Genomic DNA, 18,501 nt, shown 5'->3' with positions numbered 1-18,501 from the left:
CCTCAAGGGGCTGGCCATGCTGCAGCCGGGCATACAGGGACAGCACGGCCTCCATTTTCACCCCATCCCTGCAGGGGAGCCCTGGATTCCCATGGGACCTGCAGGTTGGGCCGGGCCGAGACCCTGCAACCTCCCCCAGGCTGTCCTGACATAGCCTGCTGCCCGTGGGGTGTGCCGCAGCGGCCCCTCCAAGAAGGCAGACACCAATATCACCCTTTATGGCCCCGTGGGTAGATCTCATAGAGCCACGAGAGCAGCAAGGCCTCTTTAGCCTTTTCATGTAAGATCGACAAAGCAGGGTCCATCTGTCCAGCTGGCCTGTCAGTCCACAAGTCTAAATAAAGCAGTACTGGCTGCCCTATAGCCGCCATGCCTCCCTCTCCTCTAGCCTATGAAGCCCCCACAGCAGCCCGGGGCACATTTCCGCCATCCTCACCTTGCAGCCATGGGAGGAGATGATGCGCAGATCGGCAGGGACCCGGTCTCCCCCCTTCACCTCCACCAGGTCTCCCACCACCACGTTCTCAGCGTTGATCTGGATCTTCTCGCCCTCCCGGATCACCAGGGCTTGCTGCCCAACATAGCCAGAAGGAGAGGTAAAGGCAAGAGGAGGTAAAGGCAAAAGGTGCACCCGGCTCCCGCACCCCTGGAACCCCCTGTAACGCACCAGCCTGCTGCGCACCGCTGACCCCCATCTGACCTGATGGGTCCCAGCCCCTTGTGGGAGAGCCCTGCAGAACGGCCCTGCCAGCAGAAGCTGTGAGCAAAGCTGCAAGTGCATGTGGTCCTGAGCCCACCCCCACCCTTACCCAGGGCTTGGCCTGCTGCTGGGCTCCGCTGAAACTCCCAGTGGAGTTCTGGTCTCACAGTGTGTGTCGGGGGGTCACAGCTGCGCCCCCTCTTCCAGCCAGCAGAGGGAAGTGCTGCCCACCCACCACTCCAGCTGCTCCTCTGTCCCCACCACCCCTAGTGCTCAGCAATCAGCTCCATTAGGATCTTCTCTCTCCGGGCTGGGAACGCCTGCCTTGCGGGCTCTCCTGCTGCCGGCCAGGCAAGGCATGGCACCGGCCTGATTCTGATCTCTCTCCACTTCAGTGGGGTGACTCTGCCAGCGGGAGAGGGGGATCCCAGCCCATCAATGCAGCGTTTCAGAGACTGGCTGGAAGGAGGAAGCACGGAGGCCTGAGCGGTTGGGACAAAATCAAAAGCTGAGCACGGTTGCGTCCAGACTCAGAAATGGCCCCGTTCTGCGCTGCCAGCTCAGGGAGGAGGTGGATCCCCCAGACGGGCTCAGGGGCCCCTGGAGAGCCTCCAGCTCTGTATTCTCCTCTCCCATCACTCAGCGATGGCCTGGGATATTTCTGCAACAACAGCTCTTGCAACACCCCTGGAATCTGGGAACTCTGGGTCTAAAGACATCTGCTGCTACTGAGCTAAAAGGCCATTTCCCCATGGCTGTTGCGGGCTCATCAACTCCTATTTGTGGCCCGGCCACCACTAGAGGGAGCCAGGGAACCACACTGGCTGGGTTACCCGCTGCAGGGGACCGGCCGAGATCTTAACATCGTGAAACTGGACTTGAACCCATGTTTCCCAAATGGACCAAAACCCCAGACCCTGCCCCAAGCCTTTACAGGTGTCCCCAATCCAGATTCCACTTGTGCTGCTTGGGTCTGTCTCTCCTGCCAAAGAGATTTAGGATCAAAAGGGAGGCTAAGAGGGGAAAATTCTTCCCTCTACAGGATGGAATCAGAACTGCTTGGCTGTGTGTCATAGGTCCTATATTGCTAGCAGTCAGTGAGGATCCTCCTCTAGCTCAGGAGGCTGGGCCTTAGGGGCAGGAAGACCCAGGTTCTATCCCCCATGAAGTGGGCACTCCTAGGTAGCTGTGGGTTTGTTGCAATCAATGTTTTGTAGCTTGACCATGACCCTTCCAGCCTGAGTTGCCTTTATTCAGGTGGTCAGTCTCCTCCCTTTCCATGCCATGTGGTGCCAGCAGGGTGCAGAGGATGGGAGAGGGGGGCTCCTACCTGTGGTACCATGTTTTTGAAGGAATCCATAATCTTGGAGCTCTTGGCCTCCTGGTAGTAGGAGAAGCAGCCAGTGACTATGACCACAGCAGCTAGCACCATGCCTAGGTACAGCTGGGGAGAGAAGGAGACTATTCAGACATAGGGGATTCCTTCACCCACTGCCGCAATGCAGCCGCCCCTGGGGTGGGACACGGCAGCTGCTTAACAGACGCACAGCGATGCTGCCCAGCAGTTTAGGACAGGAAGTGACAAATATCTGACCCTGTAAGGGGAAGTAGGTAATTCCTGGAGATGGAGTTTGGCCGGGCTAACACCCCCACTGAGATGAAAAGTCGGTTCCTTAATGAACGCAAGTAGCTGGGACTTGGGCTGGTGTCTCATCCCAAAGGCGAGGCCCTGGCCACAATGCTCAGTACTGGCTCCACAGGGAGAGCGCCCCCGACTCACCATTCCCTGCAGCACAGCGCCCCCTAGCACTGCACTGGAGCGGTGGGGCCAGCCCTGAGAGCGAAGGGAGAGCACCCCCTCCGGAGCCCCCTCCTCGCTCACTGCAGCACCTGCAGGTCTCCCGTGCGGGTGGGACGGCTGCCGAGGCAGAGCTGCCGCCTGTGTTACTAAGCTCTTATTTAGGAAACAGGGCTGAGTCGTTTTGGAGCCTGCTTTCAATGCCGGGGGACAGTGAACCGTTCCTCACCCGTCCCCCAATGCTGGGAGTGTCCAGGTGGGACCAGTTCACCCCGGCTCTCCCTGCCTTGGCCAGGAGATGCTGCTCACTTGGTCTGGGTTGAGTTTGGTGAATCAAAGCCCAGAGCTGACCGAACGGATGAGACCCATGGAGCCTGCGCCCAGGCCAAGTTCTCAGAAATCTCTGGGAGGCTGGGATGAGACTCTATGGCCCTGCCATGCAAAACCTGGTCACACCCCTTAGGTAAGACCAAGCCCCCCATCAAGTTCAGGCCAGACAGAGGGTTCCCCCTGAATCCCCACCACCACCACCGCAGCGTTAGGGGAAGGACAGAAGCAGGGGAGTTTCAGTGTGGTTCCATTTAGAGGTTTGTTCAACCCCCAGAAACTCCAGGTGTGGGGTGGAGAATCCAGCTGAACCCAGCCCTGGGACGCAGGCCAGAATGACTTGGTTCACCCCGCCCCTGTCTGATCTGCCCCGGGTCATGTGGCTCACGTTGTCGTTGGCTGGCTCATCCTCCATCACGGCCTGGATGCTGTAGGCCAGGAAGCAGAGGATGGCGCCGATCCACAGCAGGATAGAGAAGCCCCCGAAGAGCTGCCGGCAGAACTTGACCCACTCGGGGGTGGTCGGGGGGGGCGTGAGGGCATTGGGGCCATCCTGTGCCAGGATCTCGGCTGCGCGGGTGTTCGTCAGACCCTGCCCGGGAAGAGGGGGTTCGGAGGGATGGCAGGGGAGCAAAGGAGTGACACAGAACCCAGAGGAACGACAAAACGGGGAGGAAGGAGGAAGGGACAGAGAGAAAGAGCCAGTTACGTACTACCAGGGTTCAAAGCACCCAAAGGCCGGAGGAGCCCCCATATCCCTGGCATTTCACACTGTTGGCCCCTCCCCACCGGACCCAGTGCACTCAGCAGCTGGCAAAGGGAGCGGAGCCGCTACCCAAGGCTCCCTCCCCTGCATCACAGAGCCCTGTGGGGCCAGTTCTCCTGAATCCTGCACTGCCCGGTACAGCCAGGCTGGGGGGCAGGGGGAGGGGTCCCAGAGAAAAGCCCCTCCCCCACCCTGCCAAACCACTCACACTGCAGGGAAAGGGGCTTCATCTTCCCCAGGGGTCTGCTGGGGCTTCTGGGTGGGGAATCCCTCCCCCAGTGGGGCTTCTGGGGGGACCCTTCCCTGTAGATCTGAGCACCAGGTGAATGGAGTGGCCCGGACACTGCCCGGAACCTGCACCCCAGGAGCCTGGGAATCAGGGCCCAGACCAGGCTGACCCCACCCTAAGGGAGGGGTGAGGGCAAATTCTCCAAGATCTGCCAGGGGGTTGAGGTCAGATGGCGGGGTGGGGGGGAGAGGGGGAAGCAGGAGGGTACCTGCGATGGCTGATGCTGCAGCGATTGTCATCAGGCAGTGGTGTAGGGCAGGATGGCAGCGCAGCCTGGAAACTGGAAGGCAGGGAGCAAGGAGTGATGGGGAGGAGGGAGAGCGAGAGGTGGAGGGAGAGGGGAGGTGGGATGAGAGGGGAGGAGGCAAGAGGGGAGTGGAGGGTGATGGGGAGGGAGAGTGGTGGGGGAGAGGGCAATGTGAGGGAGGGGCACCAACCCACAGACACTGACATGTCCTGACTTACCCTGGACAGATCCACCTGGTATTTCCTGCCCAGTTCATCCAGAGACAGCTTGTGATCATCCTGCCAGGGGAGAGGTGGGGGAAGGTCACAGTGAGACTAGCAAGAGAGCTGAATGTCCTGGGAACAGAACCAGATCCAAAGGGCTCACCTGGCCTGCTGTCCATGACTTCCTGGGGTGAGGCTGGCTCCCGGAGCCACCGGGGCAGAGAGACCCCAGCCACCCACAGTATACAGGGAAAGCAGATTTGGAGTGTAAGAGACACTGTCCATCTATGGTACCCACCCTTCATCCACCCACCCTCCTGCACCATCCGTCCATCTATCCAGCCAGCCATCTGCACCATCCGTAGAATCATAGAATAGAATCATAGGACTGGAAGGGACCTCGAGAGGTCACCCAGTCCAGTGCCCTGCCCTCCTGGCAGGACTAAGTATTATCTAGACCATCCCTGACAGGTGTTTGTCTAACCTGCTCTTAAAAATCTCCAATGATGGAGATTCCACAACCTGCCTGGGCAGTTTATTCCTGTGCTTAACCACTCTGACAGTTAGGAAGTTTTTCCTAATGTCCAACCTCAACCTTCCTTGTTGCAATTTAAGCTCATTACTTCTTGTTCTGTCCTCAGAGCTTAAGAAAAACAATTTTTCTCCCTCCTCCTTGTAACAACCTTTTACATACTTGAAAACTCTTCTCATGTCCCCTCTCAGTCTTCTCTTTTCCAGACTCAACAAACCCAATTTTTTCAATCTTCCCTCCTAGGTCATGTTTTCTAGACCTTTAATCATTTTTTTTGCTCTTCTCTGGACTTTGTCCACATCTTTCCTGAAATGTAGCACCCAGAAATGGACACAATATTCCAGTTGAGGCCCAATCAGCATGGAGCAGAGTGGAAGAATTACTTCTCGGGTTTGGTTTACAACACTCCTATACAGCCCAGAATGATGTTTGCTTTTTTTGCACCTGTGTTGCACTGTTGACTCATATTTAGCTTGTGATCTACTATGACCCCCAGATCCCTTTCTGCATTACTCCTTCCTAGGCAGTCATTTCCCATTTTGCAAATTGTCTTATTTACCTTATTATCTTATCTTACCTTATTATTTTCTAGGTGTTTGCAAATTGATTGCTTAATTATTTGTTCCATTATCTTTCCAGGTACTGAAGTTAAACTGACTGGTCTGTGATTCCCCGGGTTGTCCTTATTCCCCCTTTTATAGATGGACACTAGATTTGCCCTTTCCCAGTCCTCTAGAATCTCTCCCGTCTTCCATGACTTTTCAAAGCTAATCGTTAATGGCTCCGATATCTCCTCAGTCAGCTCTTTGAGTATTCTAGGATGGATTTCATCAGGCCCTGGTGACTTGAAGACATCTAACTTGTCTAAATAATTTTTAACTTGTTCTTTTCCTATTTTAGCCTCTGATGCTACCTCATTTTCACTGGCATTCACTATGTTAAAAGTCCAATCACTACTAGCCTTTTCATTAACCTCAGTGAAAACTGAAACAAAAAAGTCATTAAACACTTCTGCCATTTCCACATTTTCTGTTATTGTTTTTCCACCCTCATTTAGTATCAGGCCTACCCTGTCCTTGGTCTTCCTCTTGCTTCTTATTTATTTGTAGAATCTATCCACCCATCCATCCACTCACCCACGTGCACCATCCATCCATCCATCCATCCATCCATCCATCTACCTGCACCATCCATCTATCCAGCAGCCAGCCATCTGCACTATCCATCCATCCATCCTTCCACCCACTGTTTCTGTCTCCTACTGCCTTGGTGTCTGATGCTAGGTGCTGATCAGAGGGGTGATCAGCGAGATCTAGCAAGGATGGGGGAGAAGCAGCCTCACAGCCACATAAGCGTGGGGGAGTGACCTGCCTTGGTGGGGAACACAGCTCAGCCCCCAAGCAGTGCTCATGGGATGGAGCGGATCCTTACCAGGTTCACCTCCTTCTTCAGCTCATCCAACTCCTTCTCCTTCTGCTTCTTCTTGCCACCACCATTCTCGGAGGTGGTTGCCGCCGGCGAATACTCCCTCCCAACCTGCCAGGGGAGGGGTGGGGAAGAAAGAGGGGTTGCGTTACCTCAGTGGGCAGGGGACCCCAGATGCCACACAGACCCACGGGGAGGAGAGAGACGCAGGGAGGAGGGGCATCCCAACCCACGGCAGCCACGCGGCACGAAGGTCACGGGCAGGCATGGGAGCCCAGGACTGTCTGGGCTGTGGTCACCCGCTGGTGGGCGAGGGGGTGCCAGTCTGTATGTTGGGAGCCCAGGAGAGGGGGCCCCTCACCCCTGACCTTTGGAGAAGTTTGGATGCCCACTGGGCCCATCCCCACTGCTGGTGGAGCCAAAGTCTGATCTTTGGCGATGCTCAGATCCAGAACTGGGTCAGAGTGTCCCCCTGGCAGAAGGCGCTGGGTGGCAAGTGGGAATGAGCTCAGTGCAGACAGAGCCTCCTCCCTGCCCCCCCAGGTCCTCAGCCAGGACTTCAGAGCAACCAACGTAGAAGAGAACCTAGCTCTGGCCACCTGGCAGCTCAGGACAGCCCAAGTGTCCTGTCCCCGGATGCTCTGGGCCTCAGACAAAACCTAGGCAGGTCTCCAGGGAGCGGCTTCTCCTGCAGCAGGGTTGAGAGATTCCTGGTATCTCTCCCACACTCTTGCTGTGGCAGGTCAGGCCTGGGGGAGACGAGACCCATGAGTGGACGAGGGCGGGGTCGTGTTCCCCTCTCCATCCCAAATCTGGCTGCAAGAGATCAGAAAAGGGGGAGTCCTGCCAGGAACAGGAGAATGGATGTTGGGCTGCACTGTCTGTGGGTCTCTCTGCACCAATTGCCTCTCATCTTACACTTAGATTGGAAGCTGTTTGTGGCTCTTTGTTCTGTCTCTTTGTTCTGTGTTCGTACAGTGCCTAGTGCCATGGGGTCCCGGTGCATGGGTGGGGCGCTGAGGTGCTACCGTAATACACCTAATAAATAAAGTGCAGCGCCTAGCACCATGGGGTCCTGGTCTGTGGCTGCGGCTCTGACACGCTACCATAATACACCTAATAAATAACATACAGCACCTGGCACCATGGGGTCCTGGTGCATGGGTGGAACACTGAGGCACTACCGTAATACACCTAATAACATACAGCACCTAGCACCGTGGGGGTCTCGGTGCAAGGGTGACATTCTGAGGCACTACCATAATACAGACAATGACTGATCATAAGCATTGAGTGCTGGTGAAGGACACCGGTTTGACAGGCCTGGAGAGGAGGCTCCGTGTTACCCCAGAGCAGGAGCAGCCCAGGCAGTGCCGACTCCCCCCAACCCCCAACCATCCCATCACAGTGCTTCACCCATGGAGAAGGGACCTAGTCTCCATGGCCTGCTAACTCCACGGCCTCTCTGCCGATCAGGATTGGGGAGGAGGCGGTACCGCCCCAACACACTGGGCTGAGACCTGCCAACTCATTTCACAGTTAAGGCCATGACGCAGCTGATTGATTCGGGTGTCTAGAATGCTGCTGGACACAGGTATCTCTGTGTCAGCCCCAGCACTCAGCAAACCCCACAGCAAAGAGCCCCGAGCATCCCTCCCCAAAGGCCCATGTGGGGAAGCTCTGTGAGCGCCTGGATCCCAGGCGCCTGCCTGCTTCCAGGCCCAGAGGTTTAGCTACCATGGGGCTAGCAGCTCAAGCTACCTCCAGCTGTGGACCCAGGACACAAGGGGGGAGGTGGGTTCAAAGAGCCACTAACAATCTAGAGGTACAAGGCTCCTTTCCCCAGGCCCAGCTGCCCTCCCAGTCCAAGGCCAGGCTAGGGCCAGGAGCCCAGTGGGAAAAGGCTTCTGTCCTGTTGCCCAGCCCCTTACAGTCCCCTGAATTAGAGCTGGAGGGCTGCATTATAACCAATGCCCTAGGGGTAAATGGCTCCTCATCACCTTTGCTCTCCACAAGCCAGCCAGTCCTGCCCCAGGACCAGACTGGAGCCAGTGCCCCCAGAGGGGAAAAATACAGCCCACAAAATACACCCTTAAAGGGACACTGAGGATCAGCATTGGCCTGATGCCAGCTCTGGGATTGCAGCATTTCTGCCTTGCGCCCAATGCCATGGGCCACTGGCCTTCCCCATGGAACAACCAGATGGGGTGGAGTGGGGGTGGGGTGCAGGAATGGATTATACCACGAACTCCTCCCCCCACTGCTGACCCACAGTGGGGTCTGTGGTGCTCAGCTGGGGCGGGGGAGATGCTGGATCTTTGCTGCGGTCTCCAGTTTGGGATGGGGCTAGGCATCGCCCTACAGCCCCTTGGACCGTTGTCCCAAGAATGGCCAGCGACAACACCCGCCTGCACTCCGGCTGTTGGCAAGAAGCCCAGCGGGGGAGCCGGGGCGTCTCCCCTGCCAGAGGGAAGCAGTTGCTCCAAACATGCTTTCGAAAGAGCCTGCTGGGTTCCCCAACCGATAGTACTGAAGAGCCCGGGGGCAGGGATGCCAGCTGGTGGTACAGTCTGATGTGGGGCCCAGGACACCAATCAAGAGGGGCTGGCCGGAGACTGGCAGAAGGGAGTTTGGAGAGAAGCTACAAAAAGGGCGAGAGGAAATGAGCGGTTATGTTGGTTAAGCAGTGTGGCCTAGTGGGATTTGTGACACCTGGGTTCTGCTCCTGGCTCTGCCGCTATTTAGCCACTATTCTGAGCTTGTACAGCACCTTGCTCAAGGGGACCCCATTTTTGGTTGGTCCTGCTCCGTGTCTCAGTTTCCCCACATGGGACAAATGATCCTGACCTTCCACTATAAAGCGCTTTGAGATCTATGCCTGAAAAATGCGCTAACAGGCTCATTACTCACCACGGTCATCAGAAGGGCATCAGAAGGGGGAGCTGAGCAGACATCTGGGGGCTCTAGTGGTCGGGTGATGAAGCCCCAGGCTCAGCAGCCAGCCTGCCTGTCCCAGGTGCTCTGGCTGATGGGGGTCTGGGAGGGAGGGGTGCTGGGAAGTTCACACTGATGGAGACTCTGACAGAATTTACGGCTGTTGGCTTCTTCTGCACACCTGAGCCTCATGCCCGAGGAAGGTGTTGGGAGTCAGATCTGCTCTGGAGGCGGGGGCTGCTCTCCAGCAGGCCAGGGTCACACTGGCTCGCCGCCCAGCGCTCAAACTGGAGCTGAGATGAGGAACTTTGGGCAACTCCCTCCCAAATGCAGGGCTTGTGGCTAACATGGGCCAGACTCCTGGGTTCTCCTCTGAGCTCTGCCACTGACCTGCAAGTCACTTTCATGCTCTGTGCCTCAGTTTCCCCCTCTGCAACGTGGGAATGATCCTGACGCCCCTCCCAGGGGTGTCTGGCTCAGCTCGCACATGAGTGTGAAGTGCTTTAAGATCCTCCGAGGGACAGGCAAAAGATCATGGCCCTGTGTATGATGGCATTCCCAGTGCCCCTGACCCCAGTCTGCTGGTGGTGCTCTGACGATGGCAGACTGCTTCTGCTCCGTGCAGGAGCCCCAGGGCCAGAATGCCAGGAGAGAGGCTATTCCTATCCCAGCATTCCCACGCGCAGCGGTCACAGGGAGTGGTGGGAATCACATCAGGATTCCCGCTCTCGGGAGCTTCCTGCCCCAGTTTATGAGCCCAGCAGCCCAGAGAGCTCGGGGAGGCAGCTGGTGTTTGGGAACCGAACTCAAGCCACAGACAACACATGGGGGCTGGGGGGGAGGGGGAGCTGGGACCTCTAGCTGTCCTGCCAATGCTGCCCTGGCATAGACAGCGCTGTGCCCTGAATGCTATGCCAGTGACTTCACCCTCCCCAGGGACGCTCTGCCAAAGCAGGGACACTGAATTCCCCTGGTTCCTGCCGCTTTGGACTGGTGGCTGCTCCTTAGGGGGTTCTGGGATTCATTACTGCGGGTCCCCGGAAGGAGGGGCTGGGGTTGCTTGAGGGGAGACTGGCATGACCTGAGATGATTCCCCTGGCCCTCCCCGCACCAGTGGGGCATCAGGGAGCCTAGCGGGGCATGGGCCCCCATGGGCGATGTGGGGGTCGAAGACGGGGACTCGAGCACGCAGCTTGTGTGAGCGGGGCCAGGCAGCCGGAAAAGCAGCGTTTATTCAAAGGCAGAAAATAAAGAGGATCTCGGCTCTGTGCTGTCATGGAAAAGTCCCCCCAGTGCCAAGAACAACTGCTGTGAGCAAAGGGTCAAGTTACGGCGGGGGGTGGGGGGGTGAGAGTAGGATGGGGGGAAGGGAGGGAGGCATTGAAACTGTTAGGTACCCTTAAAGCAGCCACAATTTGGGGAGAGTCCTGGACAAGGCCAGCCTGCCAACTGCAACTCCCCATGTAGCATTATGGTGCATTTCCAGAGCATGTCTCCCTGCCCCCAGCCACGACTATGGGGTGCATTCTGCACAGCCCCAGCTATGATTTGGGGGTGCCCTCTTCACAGGCCCCGCTGGTTTCTGCCCCAGGCTCTGGGCCTCTCCCTTTCCCCTGTATCAACAGAAGCGGAAGACTTTTCCCCGGGGATGGGGCCGCTGGCTCCAGCTCCAGCATGCCGGGCTCCCTCTCCTCCGGCTCCACTCCTGGGAACTGCCTGTAACAGAGTGAGAGTGAGGGGGACAGGTGCAGGCCCAGGGGGATCTGCTGCAGCGCAGTGAGAGCCAACCATTTCAAAGGCAGCCCGAGCCCAGCGCCCCAGCCCCAAAGCTAGGCCGTGAGCCTGGGTCTGGGTCAGCAGGCTCCTTAAGAAGACGGGGTAGGAGGCTGGAGTGCACCCTCTTAAAGGAGTCTCAGATTTGCCACTCCAGATCACACCCCCTGGCCCATCTAACCCAGCAGCCCCCTGCTCTGGATCAGGCCGCCTGGCCCCTCTGTCTAGTAGCCCACTTTCCTCCACATCTGAACAGGCCACTGGTTCATACATGCAGTAGCCCGGCGCCAGCAGCTGTCAAGATACAACTTTCCTGCCCAACATCCCTCCTTCCCCTGCACCTGGCCACGTAGGCAATGAGAGATCCTTCCTGACCCCTGCAGCTCCCCAACCTGCAGCATGAGAGTCGGTCACCCCACCCTTGGCTCCCTTTGCATTTTACAAACATATCTCCTGCCCTTTTTGGCTCCGCCTATGTGGGTGGTCCCGGTAGCCCAGTTATGGCACTGTTTGGTGCTGCCAGTCCAGGCAGAATCTCACAGTCTTGGGACACAGCCGGTCCCCAGGGCGACTCGATCAGTTTTGCAGCCCAGACAGGGGCCGTGTTTGACTGGATCCTATTTGACTTGGTGAGGCAGATCCAATTAGGGAATGATTTCCTGGGGTTTATGACCAGGGCAGCAAGGAGCTGGCTCCCCGCACCCACCCCAGGGCAATGCCAGAGGGTGCTGGTCTGGAAGGGAAGTCATGTCTGTCTCCAGAGACGGGAGGAGAGTCTGAGCCAAAAATCCCCCTGTAGGAAGAAAGAGAGCAAGGAAGAAAGCGTCTCTCAGGCCATGAATGGGGAAGGGAGAATAGAGCCTCCTTTCTGCTCCATATAAAGGGCTGAATAGTCCTGGCACTTCCCAGGCACTTCCCAGGGTTCATGAGTCCTGCCTGTGGTTTCCATGGCTCTTCAGGATCCTTCACCATGCGGAGAGGAGATAGCTAAGGAGCAATCTCTTCTGTTTGACCACCCCTTGCTCCCAGCAAAGATCCCAAAGCACCTTCCAGGATCTGCTGCCCCAGCTGCCGAAACGCAGCCCCCTCTGGGGTGGATGCAGCAGCCAAGCGGAACAGAACCCCATGCCCATCTGTGTGTGGGCAAGGCCTCCAAGGTTAACACGCTGCCTCTTGCCATAAGCCGCCTTGGATCTTTAATGACCATGGTTAGGCGAACATTACTTACAGCCAGCCACCCCTGCCATCACCAGCACCACCCCCTAAGCAGCCAGCATGGACCTTGTCCTGCTTTGGGGGCTCTGGATTGGGGGCAGAAAAGCCCCCCAAAGCTGGGCTAGTACAGGTGGGAGCCCCTATCTTTCAGTCGTAGAGGCTGGATTACCATGACATGGTACATCTGGTATATCTCTGGGAATATCACCCCACCCTCCTTGTCCCAGCTCTCTGCCCCCTCCCTCACAACCTCCAAGTGCCAAACGATGCCCTATAGAGGGACTGTCGAGCAGCAGGAGGAGACCTGGCAGAACGAGCCTCTGCCTGTAGTCAGTAGCACAGGTGAGTTAGATGCTTTGGGCCCTATCCTGAGCTCCTCATGTCCCCCACCCCCAGTCTCTCACTGGGCGCACTAGCCACAGGATTGGGGCCATTACAGGAGTTTCGCTCCTTCAGCCAGCCATGCTCATGGGGCTGCAGTTCTGATCCCGAACACTAGAGGGGGGCCCAGAGCTCCAAGCTGGGATTTACATGGGGCCAATGGCCTGGAAGAATATTACAGGTCCTAGACCCCCACACACTGCCCCAGCTGTGCCTTGCCTCTTCCAGGTGACTGGGTGGGGCAGAGACCTATACAGGGAGTTGCTGGGGGCCAGATGAGAAAAAGCCCCGACTTGGGGAGCTTACATACACCTGCACCATGCCCAAGGTACAGAGCTGGACTGTACCAGGACTCCTGGGTTCTGTTCCCAGCTCTGGGACGGGAGCAGGGCCTGGTGGTTGCAAAGAGTGTCACAGGACTCCTGGGTTCTGTTCCCACTTCTGTGACTGACTTGTAGTGAGAACTTAAGCAAATCGCTGCTCGACTCTGTGGCTTGGTTTCCCCAGCTGGAGGGGACCACACGGGGTGCTGTGGGGTTTAATTAAAGTCTGCCCAGAATGCCAAGAGTCTCAAGGGGAGGGGGCTCGAGAAGAGTCCCGTGCCTTCAATAGGGTCCTTTCACTCACCCCTGAGACTCTGGCAGCCAGAGCCTGACCTACGATGGAGTTTGGATCCGAATCCCCACCTGAGCCCTGTCCACTGTGCCTTTCCATAGATCTCCCCTAAGCCAATGATTCCCAGGGTTGGGGGTCAAGACGTGACCCTGTGGCTCATCTACACCATCCTCCCTCCTGCATCTCTTTCTACCTGGCATCTCTTGGCAGGCAAGTGCCATGCCCGAGTGGCTGCACAGAGAGTTGTGAGTGAGGCACCAGACCCTGAGCTTTAGGGGCCACATCTGCCCAGCAAGAACTGTCTAAATTCCCCAAATCCTGTCCCAGCGGGCACTGGGCTCAGCATGACCCTGGTGTGGAGTCTCTGTATGGGGGGGGTGTCACATTTCTTTTGGTCCCTCGACAGCCCCAGTCAGGAGTCTCCCCGAAGACACTGCAGTACGCTCATGTAATATTTCTTTTGCTGTGGCATCTGGCCCGCTGTCATTTTCAACAGTGCAATGAACTGGCTAGTGCATCTGTGCATGACTGCCTTCAACTGGCTGGGATCCCAACTAATTAGCTGTGTGTCATAGGCTTCATACTGCTCCTAGGTAATGGGGATTCTCCTTTTGCTCAGGGGTTGTTTTGGAGCAGGTGGATCAGAGTTCTGGTCCTGCTGCGGATGTGAAGTTTTCAGGGGTGCCACGGAACACAGAAATGTGACAATTGGGGCAGTTCTCACAGAGAAATAACAGTGAAAAACTGCATCCTGCTTCATTTATGTTTCCTCTGACCCCAAAAGCGTCACCAGAGCAACAGCTGTGAAATCTCTTCTTGCAAGATGCTGTATCAATGCAAGATGTTGTTATTCGGTATTTATGTAACTTTTCAAAAAATGGGTGGTTTTGCCATGGAAAATTTTGAGGAAAACAGACCAAAAATTCCTTTTCATCTACATTTTCCATGGGAAAATCATCTTTTTGTACCAGAAATTCAAATAACGAAAAATGAGCTCAGAAAAGGGGAACAAGTGCTTTCTTGGCCAAAATATTTCGGTTTTCAGGTTTTTTCAACAGGAAACGGCCAGAAAATGTCTGGCAAGCCGACCCTTTGCACAAAAAATTATATTGAGTCAAAAACCCGATTTTCAGCTGAAAATAAATTTCACCGGAAAATTTTCAGCCATCCCTAAGTATTGTAGCTAGAGCTAGTCACATGGCAAGCCTCTTCAAAGGGCTCCGGATAATAAAAGAAGGCTAAATGCTATTGAAGGCTCTAATCCTGTGCTGAGCTCTGTGTGGGCAGTTCTATGCACCCACATGCAGACCAGGTTCTATCCCCTAAGCAGCACTTATTGTAGGGTTATGACCACTCTTAGCCCTGTATGTTTCCTATGCATGTCTCCTTGCTGTCCCCCCATTCTGAGTGCTTCCTGTGGGCACAGGAAATTGTTTCCCCCATTGAAGCTGTTTAAAGAGAAGAGTTATTTTTCAGGCACTGTGGTTTTCATTCTCCCTTCTGTATAAGATAATTGCTTGGCTGAAAAATATTATTAAAATAACCCTGCGAAATCCTCTTTGCCCCTCCATGGTGCCTCCCACTTGGGAACTTCAAAGGTGGATGAAAATTATAACAAACCTGTGATCATCTGGGAACTTCCCAGCTATGGGGCTTCAGAAGCACAGCAGGGATGGAACCCACACCTTCCAAGGCCTAGCCCCCCTGCCATCTGAGCCAGAGGCGAATCTCCACAAGCACTATAGGGTCTAGGATACACAACTGATCAATTCTGGATCCACTCACCAGAGGGAGAACAAACGCATTAGCCAATTGGTGACACTGAAGTGAAGTAGCTTGCCCAAGGTCACGCCATAAGTCAGTGACAGGATTGGGAACAGAACCCAGGAGTCCTGACAGGGCTGCTATACCCACTAGACTCCACTCTCTCCTAGAGCTGGAGCCAGGAGTCCTGACAACCAGATCCCTGCTCTGATCACTAGACCCCATTCATCTCCCAGAACTGGGACCAGAACCCAGGAGTCCTGACTACCAGTTCCCTAGTCTACGCACTGCCTTCCTAAACTGTCACTTCATCAATCCTTCTTCTAAACACTGTTTGCTGTATCACACTTTCCCCATGTTTTCTTTCAGGTTCCCGTGAGTTGTGTGTTAGGAGCAGTGTATAAATCTAGTTAATGAATTCATGCTCCACAAAAGTTCCCAGGCTTTGGCATTTCCTACAGATCTGGCTGTTCTACATACATAAATAAATCAACCCACTCTGCAGTTGAGCTTCTGGGGAACTAATTAGCAAAGCAGAGCGAGGAGTTTGCCGTTGCAGGTTGGAGGAATTTTGTTCTGCGTTTCAAGGGATTTGGGGCACATGCCCCTCTCTCCTCAAACTACCCCACAATGCGGCAAAGCCCACCTGTGATAATGCAAGGGGGGTTTGACGGCTGGGCTGGATTGCTCCTTCCAAAATGTCATTCATGTCTCAACAGCTTTCGGGAAACCAAGGAGGTTTAAGGGGCAGTGGAGCGGAGCCAGCTTGCACCAGTTGGGGTATTTTTTAATACCAGCTGCAAAAAGTTCCCGAAGAGCTGAAAACACCAGCGGGGAACCCCACTTGATTCAAACAAACTTCCTGGCTAAGCCAGCTCTCTGATCCCAGCGGTGGCATGCAGAGGACAGCTGAGCTGATTTTGCTTTTGGAATGCAACCTACGTCTCCAAATAATCCCCGGGGCCAATGCCCTGGCCAACTCCTTCACCCCCACCTGGACTCTGACCCAGCCCTGGCGAGGGGGCTGTTTACCCAGCGGTCACATTGTTTGGTAAGTGGTACCCTCCGTCGGATTGTTCGCTTGGTTGCAAAAATGTTTCCCTGCAGTGAAGGGGAGGGGGTGGATTGGAAATGGCAATTATGGAATGAGAGACCAGGCCCGGTGCAGCAGGGGGCCCTGCCCAGTGCTTAAGTTGTAATGAAAGAGGTGCCAGGGCTCAAGCAATTTTTTTACATTCATAATTGATGCAGAAAGCCCAGAGGTGCCGGGGCTCTGAACTGCCAAGCCTAGAGGTGTCAGCACTCAGCCCTGGCACATATTAAGCACTGGCCTTGCCTGCCCTCCAAGCTGCACAAACAAGCCCCAGAAAGGTACATCCCCACGTTCCCCCTCCTTTGGTGCTGCTTCACTCCTGTCTCAAACTTGGAAGCTCTCCAGTCCCTCGTTCCCCCGTCGCGTAGCTGAGGGCAAACTCGGGTAGACGGAGTTTACCCACTTCTCCTTCGGGGAATGTGGCGTTTAGTTTAGGTTCGTTTACCCGCTTCTTTTTCTACCACAGCAGCACTGTCGTCTTCAGTCCCATTCAAGACATTCCCAGCACGAGCCCCTTAAAATGCACTCAAAGTGTCCTACTCACCCCTTTCCCCATCTTTGTCAGCCCGGGGCGCCGGGGGATGGATGGAAGGAACGCAGGAGGAGGAAAGGAAAAAGCAGTCAATAGAGGAGACTTCCCAGCTTTCTTTAAATAGCTCCCTCCTTCACCCCTCTCCTTCTCTGGACAGGGCCACTTGTTGAAACAGGATCTTGGGTCAAGAGAAACTCCACCCTCCTCCCACCCCTTTCTCTCACCCCCCCCCAGCAATGTGCCGAGCAATGTCATGATATACACAGCCCGCCCCCCGCCCCCTGCCTCTGTCTGTTGGCTGTAAGGCAGAGCTCTGTTTGGGAAGTCAAAGGGCTGCATCAAGTCCCCCTGGGCTCCAGCTGCCTGTGATAAATGAAGTGCTCCAGCCTCCACACTCAGGGGCTTAGTCGGGGCTTTTTATGCACTTCCCGAGAGGAACAGATGTGGGTTTGTTTGCAGAGTTTGGGTTATAGGTCTCTGTGAGTTGTGGGGGCGCGCGGAACGCATGAAATGGACGATGCACTAAGTCTAGGCCTATCCTTCCACCAGCAATTTATCTGTCCATCTACCCCGCCCCCCCGCACCCCCATCTCCTCCTCTTCCAGCTGTACACCCCTCTCGGGCGATCCCCCAGACGGTTATAGGGAAATTCACAGGCAGTGCTCATGTCACCTCTCCGTCTCTGGTGCCGCTGTCGCAGTGGCCCGGAGTGGCCCCTGAGGCTGGGAACGGCTCGGGGACTCGGCCCAGGCCCTGGTGCCGTCTATGCTGCGGTGTGACTGGCTGTGGGGAGCTGCTCAGCTGCTGTCTGGGCTGTCCCCGCTGGGTGGACACCAAATCAAAGACCCTGTTCTGCCAACGTCTGAGCCAGGCCGGTCTGCTGGGTGCGGCACAGTGGGGGGAATCAGGACTCCCAGGTTCTACTCACGGCTCTGCTTCTGCTTTGGGCAGTCCCCTGCATGCTCCGTGCCTCAGTTTCCCCCGATGCCATGACAGGGAGAGTCGAGGGTTTAGTCCATGCCTGTGTATGAAGAGCCCTGTGCTGGTAGCTGCTAGTGAAAGTCTGAGGGCTGTTATCTCTCCCCACCCCAGTGCCGAAGCCCCTTCTCTCCAGGAGGCCCTTATCACAGATGGACCAGCTACTCTAGAGGCACAAGCTGGCTCAGGATACAGAGAGCCCTCACTGTTCAGGGGAGACCAATCACAAACCATCAGCACCCAAGTGGAGTGGCGTTGCAGCGTCTGAAGGGTGCAGAGTATTGAGGACTGTCCTTGAATTGCAAGCAATCCCTTTAAGAGTGTGGAGGGTGACGGTGGAGGGGTTCCTGGTCCTGCTTGCAGGTTAGGGGCCTTCGTAGGGAAACTTGCAAATGGTGATGGGCAGTCAGGCTGGCCCGAACCAGCCTAGAGCATGGTGGGGTGAGTGGTGCCTCTCTTCCTTAGGGAGCAGCCTGCTTTGTCTCTCACAAATTCCTCAACTTCAAGGCCAGAAGGGACCATCATGATCATTTAGTCCAATGTACTCAGACCTCAGTGGTTCAGGAGCCAAATTAGCTATCAGCATTACGCAACAGAGCCAGAGCAGTGTGAATTCATGGTTTCATTTACTGTAGTACTATTCATATTTAAACAGTATGATGGGGAAATATTTAGTTGATATAGAATATTATTATATGATATATACATTATTATATATATATATACATATTTATATTATTCTCACAGCAAATAAGTTGATAACTTAGGGCCAGTTGATATCTTAATTGGTTAATAACTCGGGCCCTACCATATTCACAGTCCATTTTGGTAAATTTCACCGTCAGAGGCTTTCGAAAATCTTAAATTTCATGGTTTCAGATATTTAAATCTGATATTTCATGGTGTTGCAACGGTGGGGATCCTGCCCC

At 55.3% G+C, this 18,501-nt stretch overlaps 1 protein-coding gene across 2 annotated transcripts in view; it reads right to left on the bottom strand.

The window, feature by feature from the left end:
- LOC125625826 (sodium/potassium-transporting ATPase subunit alpha-2) overlaps positions 1-16,760 on the bottom strand; it is a 35,855-nt gene extending 19,095 nt beyond the window's left edge. Inside the window, exons 1-6 of one of the 2 annotated variants that reach the window (XM_048828348.2) lie at positions 16,607-16,760; positions 6,294-6,398; positions 4,346-4,405; positions 3,214-3,417; positions 2,031-2,144; positions 437-571 (exon numbers count right to left, since the gene is read on the bottom strand). In XM_048828348.2, the coding sequence (XP_048684305.1) occupies positions 437-571; positions 2,031-2,144; positions 3,214-3,417; positions 4,346-4,405; positions 6,294-6,398; positions 16,607-16,618 (630 nt within the window). In that variant the 5' untranslated portion in view covers positions 16,619-16,760. Of the gene's footprint in view, positions 1-436; positions 572-2,030; positions 2,145-3,213; positions 3,418-4,345; positions 4,406-6,293; positions 6,399-9,197; positions 9,222-16,606 lie in introns of those variants that run through there. The other variant, XM_048828349.2, reaches the window with a different exon arrangement.
- Between the last annotated feature and the right edge of the window lie 1,741 nt (positions 16,761-18,501).

This window comes from Caretta caretta, chromosome 24 (genome assembly GCF_965140235.1).
Source record: "Caretta caretta isolate rCarCar2 chromosome 24, rCarCar1.hap1, whole genome shotgun sequence".
Classification (NCBI taxonomy): Eukaryota; Metazoa; Chordata; order Testudines; family Cheloniidae; genus Caretta; species Caretta caretta.
This window is presented reverse-complemented; position numbering and strand designations above follow the sequence as displayed.